At 42.7% G+C, this 18,724-nt stretch overlaps 1 protein-coding gene across 1 annotated transcript in view; it reads right to left on the bottom strand.

The window, feature by feature from the left end:
• The window catches only part of LOC121586005 (glutamate receptor ionotropic, kainate 2), a 132,066-nt gene that overhangs the window by 38,189 nt on the left and 75,153 nt on the right, over positions 1-18,724 (bottom strand). Inside the window, exons 10-12 of the mRNA XM_045225346.1 lie at positions 13,433-13,639; positions 9,339-9,562; positions 1,408-1,526 (exon numbers count right to left, since the gene is read on the bottom strand). Coding sequence (XP_045081281.1) covers positions 1,408-1,526; positions 9,339-9,562; positions 13,433-13,639 — 550 coding nt within the window. The remainder of the gene's footprint in view (positions 1-1,407; positions 1,527-9,338; positions 9,563-13,432; positions 13,640-18,724) is intronic.

The following is an 18,724-nucleotide window of genomic DNA, read 5'->3' as shown; positions in this document are numbered from 1 at the left end:
CAAGACCTACTCTACAGCATACTTTACTACACTCAGATACCCTGACCTACCCTTGACACACTTATGAAAACATTCCAGCAAGCTCTGAGACACCCTAGAATATCCATTACACATTTAACATGGCCCAAACAGAAGCTAACATTTCTCAAGCCATGATGCATCTTTAACCTGTGCAATATGTAGAATTGCCTAACACAAATACAGAGGCCAAAAACATAATAATAATAATAATAATAATATGCCATTTAGCAGACGCTTTTATCCAAAGCGACTTACAGTCATGTCTGCATACATTTTTACGTATGGGTGGTCCCGGGGTATCTTCATTATACACACCTGCACAAGGTGGATAAGAGTCCCAAGAGTTCTAACCATTAGATTTAGTCAATTTCAATTTGTAATATTTTCTTAAAACTTAGACTCTTACCAATCACAGTATGCATATCTACAATTATTATACCTGCAAAAGAATCACTCAATCAACTTCATTTAAAATAGTATTAAGGCTTGCATGCTAATTCATTGCATGCAACCAGCCATCAACAACGGCCAGTAAAAAAAAAATAAAAAGGAAAATTGTTCTCCAAAAGATTCATATCCGGGCAGAACTTTGCCTAGGAAAGTCAGTCTTCTCTATGTTCCATTCCATGGTCCAAATCAGATGCAGGGCAGACACAGGCTGTTTTAACCATGCTGCAGACCTTACTGTCATCATCGCTAACTTAACTAACGCTGCTTTCAAATATATTGCATTGCTCAGAGAAATAAAAAAATAATGTATTAGAAAATGCAACATATCTCGTCTTGGCATGCATTCTCAGTCGATATTACAAGTCTGAATGAAATCATTCCATTTCATTTCATGTGATGCCCTAATGCAGTTCCTTTAGTTTTGTTTTGCTTTTCTCAATCTAAAGACGCAAACACTAGTTGAGAAGATATGGCATCGGTTTGGCAGAAGGAAACAAAACCAGACTGAGGCAGGCTAAGAGACAGCACACTGTTTTAGCTCTCATTCTCATTCTCTCAACTCTCTCTGCACCTAGCTCTTTACCTTCTTACACATGGGGGACAGCACTTACCTGTTCTGGAACCTGTGGGGAAGGGAGGGAGGCAGGTGGGGTGGGGTTGGGGACAGAGGAGGGGTACAGTAGATGGGAGATAGGAGAGGGGGGAAAACGCCTGGCTCTCCTATCCTATCAATCAATCAATCAATCACGCTCATCATCCAGGATCTCAAGATCCACACTGTGGACGGACAGATGCAACCAAATCAGTCAGTCAGTCCGCTTCCAGCTACATGCACAGAGGCCCCCATGCATGGTTGTGGGCCAGGTTATGAGCAAGTTTGTACCCCCAGCAAAAGAGTGGGACGTGTGCTAAAGGGGGGCAGGCAGAGGCGTCTACCTTGCTGCATGAGAGCTCCAACTCCGAACCAGAAACTATTTAGCAGGGTGAAATTGTTTTCCACTACATCCGAGTCGGGGTTGCAGGGGTGGGGGTTATACCACTCGTAGGGACTAAACCTGTGGCAATCGACAGAGAACACACACATACACACGTTTATTTCACTTGTGTTCAGCACTAATAGAACAGACAGACAGTGTTGCAGACCAGTACTGGCTTGGCTTGGCCTACCTGGAGAGATAGGGAAGAGGAACAAAGGTTAGTCAGTTATTGATCACAACAACAATATGTGATACTTTGGCATCTTGATATTGGGAACATATACCCCATATACTGCCCTACAAGGTAACGCTAGAAATTGTCATTGTACGCTAATGTATTTTAGTTGTTGTTAGGACAATTAATCAATTAGAGTGTAACATGTCGGTTAAACAAACAAAACATCCCAAACAACAATATAATGTACACCATCCCTTTACATGTCACTCAGGTCTGCATTTGTTATTATCTCTTCTAGATGACAGATGAAGTATTTAAACAACCCTTCTCCAAAACACACTGCTCATGTTGACATGCTCATATCAAAGGCAATTTACTCCATCATTTAATCGATGGGATCTGAAAATAACTTAAATGTCACTTGAGAAAAGCACAAATAATCCTTCTAATCTACAGATTACATAAAAATTCAACAGATCAAACAGTTAATTCCCATCATGCCTGCCTGCCTGTGCTGTGCTGTGCGGTACTCACTCCCACTCACTCCGCTCTGCTCCAGCTCAGCTCAGCTCACTCCTCAAGCAAAGAGATTTCCCATTTATTCACATTAAATAAAAGTGACATTACATTAGTAAAGGTTGATTGGGCTACAATTAAGCATCCTGACCCAATTTGGTTTGTGCTGTAGTTGTGGAATCATAGGAGCAATATCTTTTTTTTCCCCTGGTTGAAGTATATGACTAATCGAACTGAATAGTCGATTGATGTAATCTGTGGATTTGACTCACTAGAAGCTATTAAATTCCAAAAGTCCACATTAATATCCAATGAAAAAAAAATCAGATTTTCCATAGAAATAATGAAACGGTAGACAATCCAGCATGGTTACTTGTCAGTTTAGTATCATTTTCTAGGGTCTTGGTGGCTTAGATATATCAAATCTAATCTAATCTAATTTTATTTGCCACATGCACCGAATACAACAGGTGTAGACCTTACAGTGAAATGCTTACTTACAAGCCCTTAACCAACAATGCAGTTTTAAGAAAATTAAAAAATTAAAAAAGCGAATAATTAAAGAGCAGCAATAAAATAAAATAACAGCAGGGAGGCTATATACAGGGGGTACCGGTACAGAGTCAATGTGCGGGGGCACCGGTTAGTCTACGGTCACCGGTTAGTCTATATAGCTATATATTGGTGACAGCATTAAGACATATTACAGTACTGATAATATGACAGCATCAGAACATGCACCTTGTCATTGAATAATGGGCTTGGCCATTATAATGTGGTTAGTGCACGCTCCCTTTCCACCATGTCACACTCAAGGTGGTATTCTAGTCTAGCTCCAAGACCTCTGAATGTCCTTTAGATCACACCATTCCTTGTTTTAACACAATCCTTGGCCCTAAATCAATCTGTCTACTCAATTTGCCCCAGATTTGCTTGCTTGTCAATTTGCAATGCCTAATTGAGTTCATGTGAACTGTGACCTTGGCAAGATGTATGTGACTAGTGACTGGTGCCCCTGGCTGGACCCCCTTAGTGGAGATCTCTCTGAGCAAAGCCAATTACCACAAGCCAGGAACATGGATGAGAACACGGATGGGCCAGCTTGTCATCCTACATCCGTAGATGGCCTGAGCATACTAGGAAAGGGTGGGGTAAGAGGCGGGGAGTTACCTCACCGCGGTGGGAATACTAAACAATCCCATCGCCGTACGAAGAGAACCACTAGCAGCAGCTTAACCTGCCATTGAAGGTAGCGCTGCCTGGCCACTCCGCCGGCCCCATCCCGTTCAGTTAGCTGTCAGTTTGATCCAATTATACCGCCCTTACGTTATCTCAGGTCATCAGAGCCGCAGAGGGAGAGACTTTGTGTAAGGTCACCACTGAGCGGATAGAGAGGAAGAGAGAGAGAGAGAGAGAGAGAGAGAGAGAGAGAGAGAGAGAGAGAGAGAGAGAGAGAGAGAGATAACCACAGACAGACAGGCGGGCGGGCGGTTGGGTGGAGGGCAGGCAGGCAGGCAAGAAGGGAACTCAGCAGCGGAGAAGAAACAATGGCTTTTATCTTTTTATAGGGTCATCCTACTGAAAACTCAACAGATGATATGCCTGATAACACCAATGTCAGGGAAGATGAATGAACACAGAGAGAGCACTACAATGGGGCTGTTGCTGGTCTCTTCTATTCTAAATGGCTGTGGAAAAGACATGGCTATATATCTCTATAGGCTTTCTATGAAGCTTCCAAGCAATCAACAGCGTTAGAATGGGGCTGTTGCCGTATACTATTCTATATGGCTTGAAAAAATACATTTATACAGTGGGGAAAAAAAGTATTTAGTCAGCCACCAATTGTGCAAGTTCTCCCACTTAAAAAGATGAGAGAGGCCTGTAATTTTCATCATAGGTACACATCAACTATGACAGACAAATTGAGATTTTGTAGGATTTTTAATGAATTTATTTGCAAATTATGGTGGAAAATAAGTATTTGGTCACCTACAAACAAGCAAGATTTCTGGCTCTCACAGACCTGTAACTTCTTCTTTAAGAGGCTCCTCTGTCCTCCACTCGTTACCTGTATTAATGGCACCTGTTTGAACTTGTTATCAGTATAAAAGACACCTGTCCACAACCTCAAACAGTCACACTCCAAACTCCACTTTGGCCAAGACCAAAGAGCTGTCAAAGGACACCAGAAACAAAATTGTAGACCTGCACCAGGCTGGGAAGACTGAATCTGCAATAGGTAAGCAGCTTGGTTTGAAGAAATCAACTGTGGGAGCAATTATTAGGAAATGGAAGACATACAAGACCACTGATAATCTCCCTCGATCTGGGGCTCCACGCAAGATCTCACCCCGTGAGGTCAAAATGATCACAAGAACGGTGAGCAAAAATCCCAGAACCACACGGGGGGACCTAGTGAATGACCTGCAGAGAGCTGGGACCAAAGTAACAAAGCCTACCATCAGTAACACACTACGCCGCCAGGGACTCAAATCCTGTAGTGCGAGACGTGTCCCCCTGCTTAAGCCAGTACATGTCTAGGCCCGTCTGAAGTTTGCTAGAGTGCATTTGGATGATCCAGAAGAGGATTGGGAGAATGACATATGGTCAGATGAAACCAAAATATAACTTTTTGGTAAAAACTCAACTCGTCGTGTTTGGAGGACAAAGAATGCTGAGTTGCATCCAAAGAACACCATACCTACTGTGAAGCATGGGGGTGGAAACATCATGCTTTGTGGCTGTTTTTCTGCAAAGGGACCAGGACGACTGATCCGTGTAAAGGAAAGAATTAATGGGGCCATGTATCGTGAGATTTTGAGTGAAAACCTCCTTCCATCAGCAAGGGCATTGAAGATGAAACGTGACAATGATCCCAAACACACCGCCCGGGCAACGAAGGAGTGGCTTCGTAAGAAGCATTTCAAGGTCCTGGAGTGACCTAGCCAGTCTCCAGATCTCAACCCCATAGAAAATCTTTGGAGGGAGTTGAAAGTCTGTGTTGCCCAGCGACAGCCCCAAAACATCACTGTTCTAGAGGAGATCTGCATGGAGGAATGGGCCAAAATACCAGCAACAGTGTGTGAAAACCTTGTGAAGACTTACAGAAAACGTTTGACCTGTGTCATTGCCAACAAAGGGTATATAACAAAGTATTGAGAAACTTTTGTTATTGACCAAATACTTATTTTCCACCATAATTTGCAAATAAATTCATTAAAAATCCTACAATGTGATTTTCTTGATTTTTTTTTCTCATTTTGTCTGTCATAGTTGACGTGTACCTATGATGAAAATTACAGGCCTCTCTCATCTTTTTAAGTGGGAGAACTTGCCCACTGTATATGTCTCTCTATACACAAACCTTGCAACCAATCAGAAAAGCTCAATCAAATGCTGTTGCTTGCTTCTATTTCCAGGATGATCAAAAATCTATATCTGTAGTGTTGCATTGAGAGGCATGGGGTTATAGAGAGCATACTGAGAGTCTCATTCTACTAATGGAGGAGAAATGCAGAAGAGTCTAATAGAAATTCCATTACATCCGTTCCCTCTCTACAAATGTAGAACAAGGGGTGGGAAATGTGCCTGTTATATGAGCATGTTGTAACATGTTGCAGTTAATGAAGCAGACGGTGTTAGACTGTGTATTGAACATATGATGTACTATGTTTCACAGTAACACAAATGAAGGAGAGACTGTGTAATACTGAGGCAGTCTTCTATCCACCAGGCATGTGACAACAACATGTAACAATAGTAGGAGACTACATAATTAAACGATTGGCCGACAGAAAGAGAGAGAATCCTGCATAAATGTTTTGAGAAATTATTGACGATAAGAGAGCTCGTTCGCTCCTCTCCAAGTTGTATCTTTTTAAATTTCATTTGATAATGAAGAGGCAGGAAATTTGATTCCCCCAAACTGTAACAAGGTGATAATGCACAGAGATGGTGTGAGTGTACAATAGAGACTGTTTCAGCTGTTTCATTTCATCACCTACATAACAAAGGAAGAAGGAGCAGTGTAGGAAAGATATTAGAGGAAAACAACAAAAACAACAACAACAACACCTACCACAACAACAACAACAACAACTGCTGATATTGAGGAGGATAACTCATTAAACCATGTAAATACAGTAATATTGTGGTTTTCCCACTGTATCCTGACAGTGTTTCTAAATATGGCATGTAGATCAGTTTGGGGAGCCTAAACCAGACCTTATAATGTCACCTATACGGCATTCACACACATACACACACACACACACACACACACACACACACACACATGCATACAGTAGCATAAACCCCCTCACACATACAGAACACACACAAGCATACATAGATACAATGTGTACACACACATAAATATGTACAGTTAGATTAGTTACCTTTCCAGAGAACGACTGAGGTTTGTGCCATTATACTGTACTGTATGTATGCATGCTACTGATGCCCTACCATGCCTAGTGTCTGAAGGGGGGCAACAAACAGAGGGAAAGGGATATTTTAACACTTACCCAACAACACTTACTTACTGTGATCATTTTAAAAAGATAGGTGCATATTCTGAACCAACTTAGATGACAGTTGCAGCGTTTTATTCTCTTGTGTGATCATATCGCCAGTAACATTGGAAAACACACGTGCATTAACTGTAAAACTATTGGGTGTACAACTCAAAGGAGTTACGCTCCCCCAAAAGTTTTAGAGTTAACATGAACTTTTCTGTCTCTTCTTCTCCACCGTGCCTCAAACGTTGGCCATAGTCAGATGAGAGCCACCAGATCAAGGGGAGTGATACAAGACCATGGTACTTGCCTACGGAACAGCAAGAGGAACTACCCCTCCCTATTTTCAGGCTCTGCTCAAACCCTACACCCCAACCTGAGTACTCCGTTCTGCCACCTCTGGTGTCTTGGCCATCCCACCCCTGCAGGAGTGCAGCTCTCGCTCAGCCCAGTCCAAGCTCTTCTCTGTCCTGGCACCCCAATGGTGGAACCAGCTTCCCCCTGAAGCTAGGACAGCAGAGTCCCTGCCCCATCTACCGAAAACATCTGGAACCCTACCTCTTCAAAGAGTATCTTAAATACCCCCCCCCCACATACTTACTATGACTGTGATATGTAGTTGTCCCACCTAGCTATCTTAAGATGAATACACTAACTGTAAGCCGCTCTGGGTAAGAGTGTCTGCTAAATGACTAAAATGTAAATGTCAAAATGACAAACTCTGCCCTACTTTCCCATGCCTGAGAACTAAGCCTGAACGAAGAAAACAAAAGATACACAACTGCTACCCACATAAAAACATATTTTGCTTAGCATTAGACCATCTGCAATGGTCTTATTTCAATCATAATATCCAGCCTTTAAGGTCAAGATGAAAAATATAAGAATGCCTGAACTGAAACGTACTACTATTGGTAAATAATCATACTAACCAATATGGTATCCATCAATATAAAATGTCAACACAAAACAGTTTATCACAGGTAAAAGCTAAATTACATTTAAATCTTCTACACTACATCATGATTGAATATTTCAATAAAATGTTAGCGTTCTCTGTAAACGTTATGCTAAAGTTCCTACAGGACTGGCCCTATCCTCCACCAGTGGACCAGTGGCTGAGACTGAAATGGCACCCTATTCCCTATATAGTGCACTTCTTTTGAACAAAGCCCCATGGGCCCATATCAACATTAAATAGGAAATAGGGTGCCATTTTGGACAAAGACAGTTATTAGAGATCAGAGGGCTATGCTGACCCAATGTATGCGCAGGGTCAGATGCTGATAACTAGCCGATCAACTAATCCTGATGAGTTTGACAATACACACACCAGTTTACCTCAAGTTCTAACAGACACCATCTTACCTCAAGTTCTAACACACAGCATCTTACCTCAAGTTCTAACACACAGCATCTTACCTCAAGTTCTAACACACAGTATCTTACCTCAAGTTCTAACAGACAGCATCTTACCTCAAGTTCTAACACACAGCATCTTACCTCAAGTTCTAACACACACCATCTTACCTCAAGTTCTAACAGACAGCATCTTACCTCAAGTTCTAACAGACAGCATCTTACCTCAAGTTCTAACACACAGCATCTTACCTCAAGTTCTAACAGACAGCATCTTACCTCAAGTTCTAACACACAGCCTTACCTCAAGTTCTAACACATACCAGCTTACCTCAAATTCTAACACACACCAGCTTATCTCACGTCCTGACAACAAACATAAAAGCCTCACTCTTCATAGCCTCACCCTTCATACCCTCTCTTCGCTTCTACAATAATCCTACAAAAACCCAGACAATCTATACTGTACAAACAAGTGATCAACCTTACAAGTGAGCAAGCTTTTTTAATTGTCAGCCACATCTGTCGTTTTTTTCTAAGTGACTGTCATAACTAACATGTTCTTACTGTGCTGATATTATTCCTATGTAGATTCTATGACCCGGTATGTTTGAGGCAAGGTGAAGAAAAAAACAGAAAAGAAAAGACAGTAGTGACTTTGAGACACTGGAGACTACAGGGAAAATGAGGCAGCAGCCGTTCACACCGAGGAGCACACACATACATACACACATACCGCACACACGCAGTCCTGAAACGGTTGGTTTAACGTCTCTGCTCGTAAGGTTTGTGTTTGTGTGCATTATCTCCTGAGCAGCAGATAGTTGTGGCAGACCAGGGAACAGCAGTGATGTGTGGAGACACAGCGACAACCCAGGAATCACTTAACAGCAGCTGCCTGCCTGCATCTCTAGAGCGGCCTGCCGATAGGGAGCACTCAGCCCTTCCTCCATTATACTGGGAGCGAAGGCTGAAAGGGAACCATAGGGAACTGTCTTTGTGTGCTGGAAAATCTACTTTCCTCAGATATATAGACTTTTATCCATGTACCTTTTTCTTCAAAATTGGTTGCATTATTAAAAGTTTGAGTGAATGTGTTTCTGAGTTTTTCAGTATGGGGCTGCCTATAAAGTCTGTGTCATCTGAGTGAGTAGGAGACAATACACTAACAGATATTGTCCACTTAGTGTCAAGATCGTAACATAATCACAGAGAGATTATCCTGTTAGTCAGATGGGGCGAGGTTAATTAATTAAGACGTTAGCATATAATAGTGTGTGAATTAATTAGCTGTGATCATTGGAACTGACATGTTACCTGGCTATGACAAACAGCACACAACTGACACCCAAGTAAGCCAGCAGAATATACATCCAGATATCGGGTGAGAGGGGGTTAAGGAAGGAGAAGACCCCAGGGTTGGTTCCGTTGGGTTTGCGGTAGAGGATACTTATCCCCAGCGTCATGAAGGGCTTGGAGAAGTCGATGACCTTCTCCCTCACATAGGTGATGGCCAGGGGAGCCACTGCCAGATCAGCTTTCTGTCAACAGACAACATAAAAGGGAAGAGGGATAGGCTGTAAATCAGGGGCGCAGGAAGCGTTTAGAGCCAATCAAATTAAGAGAACAGGGCCTTTACACATCACAGAGTCTGTCCCACGGCACTTAGGAGGATATTTAGAGCCCTTCTAGCTGCTGCTCTCTCTCATCTCTCTCTCTCTCTCTCTCTCTCTCTCTCTGTCTCTCTCTCTCTCTCTCTCTCTCTCTTTCTCTCTCTCTCCCTCTCCCTCTCTCTCACTCCTACACACACACACACTCCCTCGCTGCCACACACACACACACACACACTCTCTCCCTCAACCCCCCCCTTTTATATCCTCTTTCTATCCCCCCTCTCACATACATCCTTTACTTTTCCGACATTGAACCTGAACCAAGAAAAAAAAAAAAAATCTACCCCCCCACCCCATTCAGAGGATGGATGGTCCTATCAACCACAGTCACTGGGGCAGAGGAGTGTCAGGGTGGAGGAGGGAGGGCGTGAGTGATGGAAAAAATTGTGCCCAGAAAACAAGATAACGTTCAACCATCGTCATACTCATAAGAACACAGAAATCTACATCTTATATTGTGTCTCTGATCTGAGAGGATCATATTTAGTTGTTATTTCAAAATAACCCTATTTCTTCACAACCCTGAATCAGGAGTTCTACTTTTTGATCTACATTCTTCCACAGCCTCATCACTCATATTCCATCCGTAAGTATCCCTCCGCCATGGCTCAGAGTGAGAGTCATTCTTCATGTTAATACAGTATGTTGACCTTTCAATCGAGTCATAGTCACATCCGAAACGTCCCAACCAATCCGGTCTCTCTATGTGGGGTTAAACCTCTGTGTGGTTGATAAATCTGTGGCTCCATTGTGACACAGGTACATGCTAAACACTCACAGCAAGGTCAGCAACATCATTTCTCAAATAAATATCCTGTTCGTCGCCATGAAGGTTGTCATACATCAATCTAGATTGAATGAGGTGGTTTGGTCCCAGGAACTATAATGTATGAAGAACTATTTCTGATATTAAACAGGACATCATCTGTAGTCATACGGGGTAGGCTGCCTTTATTTGTTCCATGTAATTTAAGGCCAAGTGACGTGACCCGATCCTATTTAGATCATTTTATCTAGCTCATGAATAGGTCCTATTTCAACTGAATGTATCCAGGTGCATCTACAGTACTCTAGTTATATGTCTCTAAGCATTAGTCAGAGAGCACGAGAGGTTTCTTTCAACTCCATTTGACTGGATATGTTCAGCTTCTTCAGCTCAATTCACCATGTCCTGGTTAGTTAGTGTAGACTCCTGTGAAGGGTTGTCCAGGCCAATTACTGTAGAGTCTGTCTGTCCACCACAGATCCTGCTTGCCTACAGTATACAGTTGAAGTCGGAAGTTTACATACACCTTAGCCAAATACATTTAAACTCAGTTTTTCACAATTCCTGACATTTAATCCTAGTAAAAATTCCCTGTTTTAGGTCAGTTAGGATCACCACTTTATTTTAAGAATGTGAAATGTCAGAATAATAGTAGAGAGAATGATTTATTTCAGCTTTTATTTCTTTCATCACATTCCCAGTGGGTCAGAAGTTTACATACACTCAATTAGTATTTGGTACCATTGCCTTTAAATTGTTTAACTTGAGTCAAACATTTCAGGTAGCATTCCACAAGCATCCCACAATAAGTTGGGTGAATTTTGGCCCATTCCTCCTGACAGAGCTGGTGTAACTGAGTTTTTTCAGTTCTGCCCACACATTTTCTATAGGATTGAGGTCAGGGCTTTGTGATGGCCACTCCAATACCTTGACTTTGTTATCTCTAAGCCAATTTGCCACAACTTTGGAAGTATGCTTGGGGTCATTGTCCATTTGGAAGACCCATTTGCAACCAAGCTTTAACTTCCTGACTGATGTCTTGAGATGTTGCTTCAATATATCCACATAATTGTCCTTCCTCATGATGCCATCTATTTTGTGAAGTGCACCAGTCCCTCCTGCAGGAAAGCACCCCCACAGCATGATGCTGCCACCCCCATTGCTTCACGGTTGGGATGGTGTTCTTCGGCTTGCAAGCAACCCCCTTTTTCCTCCAAACACAACAATGGTCATTATGGCCAAACAGTTCTATTTTTGTTTCATCAGACCAGAGGACCTCCAAAAAGTACGATCTTTGTCCCCATGTGCAGATGCAAACCGTAGACTGGCTTTTTTTTATGGCGGTTTTGGAGCAGTGGCTTCTTCCTTGCTGAGTGGCCTTTCAGGTTATGTCGATATAGGACTCGTTTTACTGTGGATATAGATACTTTTGTACCTGTTTCCTCCAGCATCTTCACAAGGTCCTTTGCTGTTGTTCTGGGATTTATTTGCACTTTTCGCACCAAAGTACGTTCATCTCTAGGAGACAGAACACGTCTCCTTCCTGAGCGGTATGACGGCTGCGTGGTCTCATGGTGTTTATACTTGCGTACTATTGTTTGTACAGATGAACGTGGTACCTTCAGGCGTTTGGAAATTGCTCCCAAGGATGAACCAGACTTGTAGAGGTCTACCATTTTTTTTCTGAGGTCTTGGCTGATTTCTTTTGATTTTCCCATGATGTCAAGCAAAGAGGCACTGAGTTTGAAGGCAGGCTTTGAAATACATCCACAGCTACACCTCCAATTGACTTAACGTATGTCAATTAGCCTATCAGAAGCTTCTAAAGCCATGACATCATTTTCTGGAATTTTCCAAGCTGTTTAAAGGCACAGTCAACTAAGTGTATGTAAACTTCCGACTTCAACTGTATATGCATCCCAAATGGCACCCTATTCCCTATATAGTGCACTACTTTAGTTCTCTGGTCAAAAGTAGTGCACTACAGCATGTAGGAAATAGGGTGCCATTTGGGATGCTGTCTACAGATAGGTGGTTCTATATCTACATAACGGCCAACGCTCCAATCACCTTGCAGGAATTGGGCCATGTGTGTGTCAAATCCCTGGGATCTCTCTCCCTCCAGCCTCTGCATGATCAAAACAAACATGGTCGTCGGACCAGTGTACCACAGTTGAGGGAGATGCAGTGTTATTTAATGGGGTCAGATATTGAGTATTGGATGTGGCAAGCCTGTTATTTTTCTGCCTGCCTGCGCAGAGCTTATACTATCTGGGTCTTACTTTGTCAAACTTAATGATCTAGTCTGTGGCAGTGTGTGTGTGTGTGTGTGTGTGTGTGTGTGTGTGTGTGTGTGTGTGTGTGTGTGTGTGTGTGTGTGTGTGTGTGTGTGTGTGTGTGTGTGTGTGTGTGTGTGTGTGTGAGAGTGAGAGTGAGAGTGTTTGTTTTAATAAGCTCTGCAGAGGAAACGAGTCAAACCAGAATCCATGCTGTACACCCGATCAGGAACGAGTATGGGAGCTGATGGCTCTCTCTTTCTCTCTCTCTCTCTCTCTCTCTCTCTCTCTCTCTCTCTCTCTCTCTCTCTCTCTCTCTCTCTCTCTCTCTCTCTCTCTCTCTCTCTCTCTCTCTCTCTCTCTCTCTCTCTCTCTCTCTCTCTCTTCCCTCTCTCTCTCTCTCTCTCTCTCTCTCTCTCTCTCTCTCTCTCACGCTCTCTCTACCTCTCTCTCTACCTCTCTCTCTCGCTCTCTCTCTCTCTACCTCTTTCTCTCTACCTCTCTCTCCCTCTCTCTCCCTCTCTCTCTAAACCAAAAACATATTTGTCATACAAAATACAACTATACAAACCCTTGTCATACACACTTCAGACAAAATACATCCCCCCATGCTCTCTAGCTGTTTACCACCTCATAAATTAATCATGAATAATTTACATAAATCATTTCCGAGTAGTGAGGTAGGCCCAGACTCACGTGGTCGATCAGCTCCTTGACCATGCCGTTCCACTGGCCCGTGGTCTCGTCCTGGGCCCCGTAGCGGCCATCCTCCACCAGACGTAACTCGTAGGTGAACCCCAGGATGCTAGCCAGCTCCCTCAGCAGGTCGATGCAGTAGCCCTCAAAGCGGTCATTACCGTAAAGGGGCTTGTCCGACTTCTTGAACATCACATAGGGCTCCACCTGTTAGGTTGGGGAGAGGAGAGGGGTGGAGCAACGCTGGATCAGTCTCTGGATGTAAGGATTGGTATCTTTTCCACTCTGATCAGGCCTTTCTGTGAGTGTGCATGATGTGTGAGATAGGCTTTGAGCCTGACGTGCCTGGACACACACTGGCTACAGGAGAGAGGGAGTGGAACAGAGGAGGAAGGACCACTGCTGCTAAAACCAGGAGGGTATGTGTGTGGTTGTGTGTGTGTTTGTGTTAATGTGTGTGTGTGTGTGTGTGTGTGTGTGTTAGTGTGTGTGTGTGTGGTAGGGTGTGGTTGTGTGTGTGTGTGTGTGTTTGAGTGTGTGTGTGTGTGTGTGTGTGTGTGTGTGTGTGTGTGTGTGTGTGTGTGTGTGTGTGTGCACGCGTGTGTGTCTGTGGAGTATTGGCATGCAGTCTCAGAAATGCGGTACAAGGTTAATGGAGTGATGGAAGCATGACCATAATAAGAGATAATCCTCCATATCTCTGACTCGGTGCTCCCCTTCTTTCCTCTCAGGCTGAACGTACTGGCTGGGGGCCTGCACCGTCCCCGTCCCCGTCCCTGGCTCTGAGGCCACCAGAAGCTTTGTAAATAAGATCAGAGATGCTGATAAACTGACACAAAAGAACAGGAGCCAGCACATCCTCTTTGTTAGGACTAACAGCTGGGGAGATTACTAATGTCCTCTTTCACTCTCTGGATCCTCTCTTCCTCTTCCCTCTCTCCCCCTCCCATTCTCGTTCGCTGCCTCTCTTTCGCTCTCTCTCTCCTATTTCTCTCTCTCGCTCTCTTACTGTCTCTCTCTCTCTCGCTCTCTCTCTCTCTCTACTCTTTCTCGCTCTCTCTCTCTCTCTCCTCTTTCTCGCTCTCGCTCTCTCTCTCGCTCTCTCTCTCCCTCTCGTTCTCTCTCTCTCTTTTTCTCTCCCCCACTCACCCTCTCACTTGCTTTCTACACTATATATCTCTCTCTCTCTTTCTCTCACCTCTCTCTCTTTCCATCCCTGTCTCCCCTCTACCCCCGTCTCTTGCAGTAAAATCAGGCAAAGAACACATTATCAAACAGGTGTTGTTTACCATATAATTGTGGCATGCCACAGTACAAACAAAATCATGTCTGATCTCAACCAGCTTTCACACATTTTACTGGCTCAGAGATTTTATGAGAACAAGGAGATGCTAACACATGTAATAGCATCTATTGGTAAAGATACTGTAAAACAGGGTTATATCGCCCTTCGCCCCCAAACACTTCTCAGTCTATAACAGCCTCTACATATTCATAATTCATATCAGCCACTGCCATTGATTGACAATCTTGTGCTTTTAGACAGTCACAGACAATCTAGCTGTTATCTGACCTAGGGTGCTATACAATGCTCAGTTTAATGATTAAATCTTCATGACAGAATGGAAACAAAAAAGTACTGTCCACATTATGGCTCAATTCGAGTGTGACGATGAGAATACACAAACACAAGCACGTGCACACACACACACACACGCAGACACACACACACACACACACACACACACACAAGCTGAGGGAGCTGTCTTGTTTTCCACAAGCTCTCCGTCAAATAACCCACCAAGCTGTGAGTATCTGGAAGCCCTGTTTGCGTATGTGTGTATCACCATGGAAACGGAGCCATGGTAGACTGAGAGTGAATGATTGTGCATGGCGGGCACAGACGCTTTCCTTTAACACTGACTCATCTAAACACAAAGCGAGATAGACCAACTTTAGTACTAATGAATTGCTGACCTTGCATTGAGATATCCTCCAATATTGGATTCTTTAGTGGGTCAAGCTGCATGTTTATTGTCTTTCTCCCTATAAGGAATTTGACATTCAAGCTTCCATTCCTGAAGGGTGTCTGAGAGTAATACCTGAATGTCTTAGACCTTGAACATCTCTTCAGTCTGAGGCTGTGCTGTGGAAAGGCTTTGTGACACGTTGGGGCTATCTAATATACAATAGACAGAGCACACAGTGTGCACAACAGTAGCAAAACATCATATACTGTATATACAGAGTGATAAAACTGATTGCTTTGGTTTGGTGAGATTATTCTCTAACCACTCCAACAATCTTCTCTCAGGAAATTGAAAGGGATCAATAACATAGCTGACTAGCATAACATTGCCTAATGACCTGCTATCCAACTCAAAGAGATGTCTCTCTATATCTCTTTCTCCCCCTCTTTCTCTGTCTTGTTTTCTCTCTGTCTTTCTCTCCCTCCATCTCTTTCTGTCTTTCTCACTAGCTCTCTCTTTCTCTCCTGTCACCTGAATTGGTCCTTTTAAACATTCCCACCCTCTCCATCTATAGACCTTATCAGCAGCTCTCCTCTCTCCTCCTCTCTCTGTTTGTAACCTAGTCAGAGGAGTGGTGAGGAGCCAGGTAAAAAGAGGAGGGCATTCAAGGGCATAAAGGTGCGATGCATGATGGGTAGTCTGGCAAAGCCACCTGAAGTTTAACTTTGAAGTGGACACGGTCTCTGTGCAGTGCACTCAGAAAGTGTTTGATGTATAGTATTTGAAAGAGGGAAACCAATTTAGAATATCTAGACATCAGAGCAGGGGGAGAGAGAGAGAAAGAGAGAGAAAGAGAGAGAGAGAGAGAGAGAGAGAGAGAGAGAGAGAGAGAGAGAGAGAGAGAGAGAGAGAGAGAGAGAGAGAGAGAGAGAGAGAGAGAGAGAGAGAGAGAGACAGAGACAGAGAGAGAGAGAGAGAGACAGAGACAGAGAGAGAGAGAGAGAGAGAGAGAGCAGAGAGAGAGAGAGAGAGAGAGAGAGAGAGAGAGAGAAGCAGAGAGACAGAGAGAGAGAGAGAGAGAGAGAGAGAGAGAGAGAGACAGAGAGAGAGAGAGAGAGAGAGAGAGAGAGAGAGAGAGAGAGAGAGAGAGAGAGAGAGAGAGAGAGAGAGAGAGAGAGAGAGAGAGAGAGAGAGAGAGAGAGAGAGAGAGAGAGAGAGAGAGAGAGCGAGACAGAGAGAGAGAGAGAGCTTCTACTGTATAAAGCTACTATAAACCTAACAGAGAATTGAATTAAATACCCTGCTGTAGCCATTTCCTGCAGTCAAATGACTAGTGACCTCATGGGTGGAATGTTATTCATATTTATCCTAATTTCATAACTAATAAACTTGTTTTATTTTGTATTAAAAGACGGAAATCTGGTGTTTCTACAGTACCAGTCAAAAGTTTGTACACACCTACTCATTCAAGGGTTTTTCTTTATTTGTACTATTTTCTACATTGTAGAATAATAGTGAAGACATCAAAACTATGAAATAACACATCAAATAACAATCAAATATATATTTTATATTTGAGATTCTTCAAATAGCCACCCTTTGCCTTGATGACAGCTTTTCACACTCTTGACATTCTCTCAACCAGCTTCACCTGGAATGCTTTTCCAACAGGACCATTGCTAGTGTTTCTTGGCCCAAGCAGGTCTTTTCTTCTTATTGGTGTCCTTTAGTAGTGGTATCTTTGCAGCAATTCGACCATGAAGGCCTGATTCACACAGTCCCCTCTGAACAGTTGATGTTGAGATGTGTATGTGACTTCAACTCTGTGAAGCATTTATTTGGGCTGCATATTCTGAGGCTTGTAACTCTAATGAACATCCTCTGCAGCAGAGGTAACTCTGGGTCTTCCATTCCTGTGGTGGTCCTCATGAGAGCCAGTTTCATCATAGCGCTTGATGGTTTTTGCGACTGCACTTGAAGAAACTTTCAAAGTTCTTGAAATGTTCCGTATTGACTGTCTTAAAATAATGATGGACTGTCATTTTTCTTTGCTTATTTGAGCTGTTCTTGCCATAATATGGACTTGGTCTTTTACCAAATAGGGCTATCTTGTGTCTACCCCCCCTACCTTGGCACAAAACTACTGATTGGCTCAAACGCATTAAGAAGGAAATAAATTCCACAAGTTAACTTTTAAGAAGGCACACCTGTTAATTGAAATGCATTCCAGGTGACTACCTCATGAAGCTGGTTGAGAGAATGCCAAGAGTGTCAAAAGCTGTCATCAAGGCAATGTGTTGCTACTTTGAAGAATCTCAAATATAAAATATATTTTGATTTGTTTAACACTTTTTTGGTTACTACATGATTCCATATGTGTTATTTCATAGTTTTTATGTCTTCACTATTATTATACAATGTAGAAAATAGTAAAAATAAAGAAAAACGAAAGAGTAGGTGTGTCCATACTTTTGACTGGTAGTGTATGTCAAACGGTTTTGTTATATCTCAGTCTTCTGTTGTGTATATAAAGTGTATAATTGGGATGCAAACTCAAAATTGAATACATGTCAACTCTATATCTGACATGGTACAGGTGTCTTATTATTTTTAAGTTCATAACCGTGTGTGAGGTGTACACTTTGGTTTCAAAGTAGGTTTGTTTAAGAATATAAAGAAACACCCTGTGTGACCCTGATTTAGCCCACTGCAGTAAAATGTTAAGGCAGAATCACAACCTCTCATACAACAAAGATAGGGGCTAACGAGTAGTCCACAATAATGACTAATGTAAAACATTCACCCATGAGGACATCAATTGTAACATACATGAATGCTCCAGTATGCTAATTAGCTTGTTTGTAATGGACGTGGACAGGCCTTTAGCCCCCCTCCCACTGCTGGACATAAACTGTAATATCCTCTCTCTGAATAGGCCTCTTTCTCAGTGCTGCCATGTTTTCCATTGGAATCTGTGTTATCTAGCACATTGAGCACAATGTAGCTATTGTCAGCCCGTTAGCAGCGTATAACCTCTCACCTTCTGTCAACTGTGAAAGAGCATAATTATCATAAACAGGCAGTGGGCCCATTAACACCTAACACTATTTGATTAGTCTGTCTGTCTCTGTCCATGACACATGAAAGTATTATACAACACTTATTTTTCACCATGATTATATTATTTTCAATGTGGTCCTGAATACATTCTGCGGAAATGTTCCTCCCTGAAATTGAATTATTAGCGGATAACAGCGCTTTAATCCCAATTAATCATATAAACACAGACCCACACACATGCAACCACATAAATAAATAATCT

The sequence above is a fragment of the Coregonus clupeaformis genome, chromosome 15, assembly GCF_020615455.1.
Source record: "Coregonus clupeaformis isolate EN_2021a chromosome 15, ASM2061545v1, whole genome shotgun sequence".
NCBI classification, from domain to species: Eukaryota; Metazoa; Chordata; class Actinopteri; order Salmoniformes; family Salmonidae; genus Coregonus; species Coregonus clupeaformis.
The sequence above is the reverse complement of the archived record's forward strand: the minus strand, read 5'-3'. Positions and strand labels throughout refer to the sequence as shown.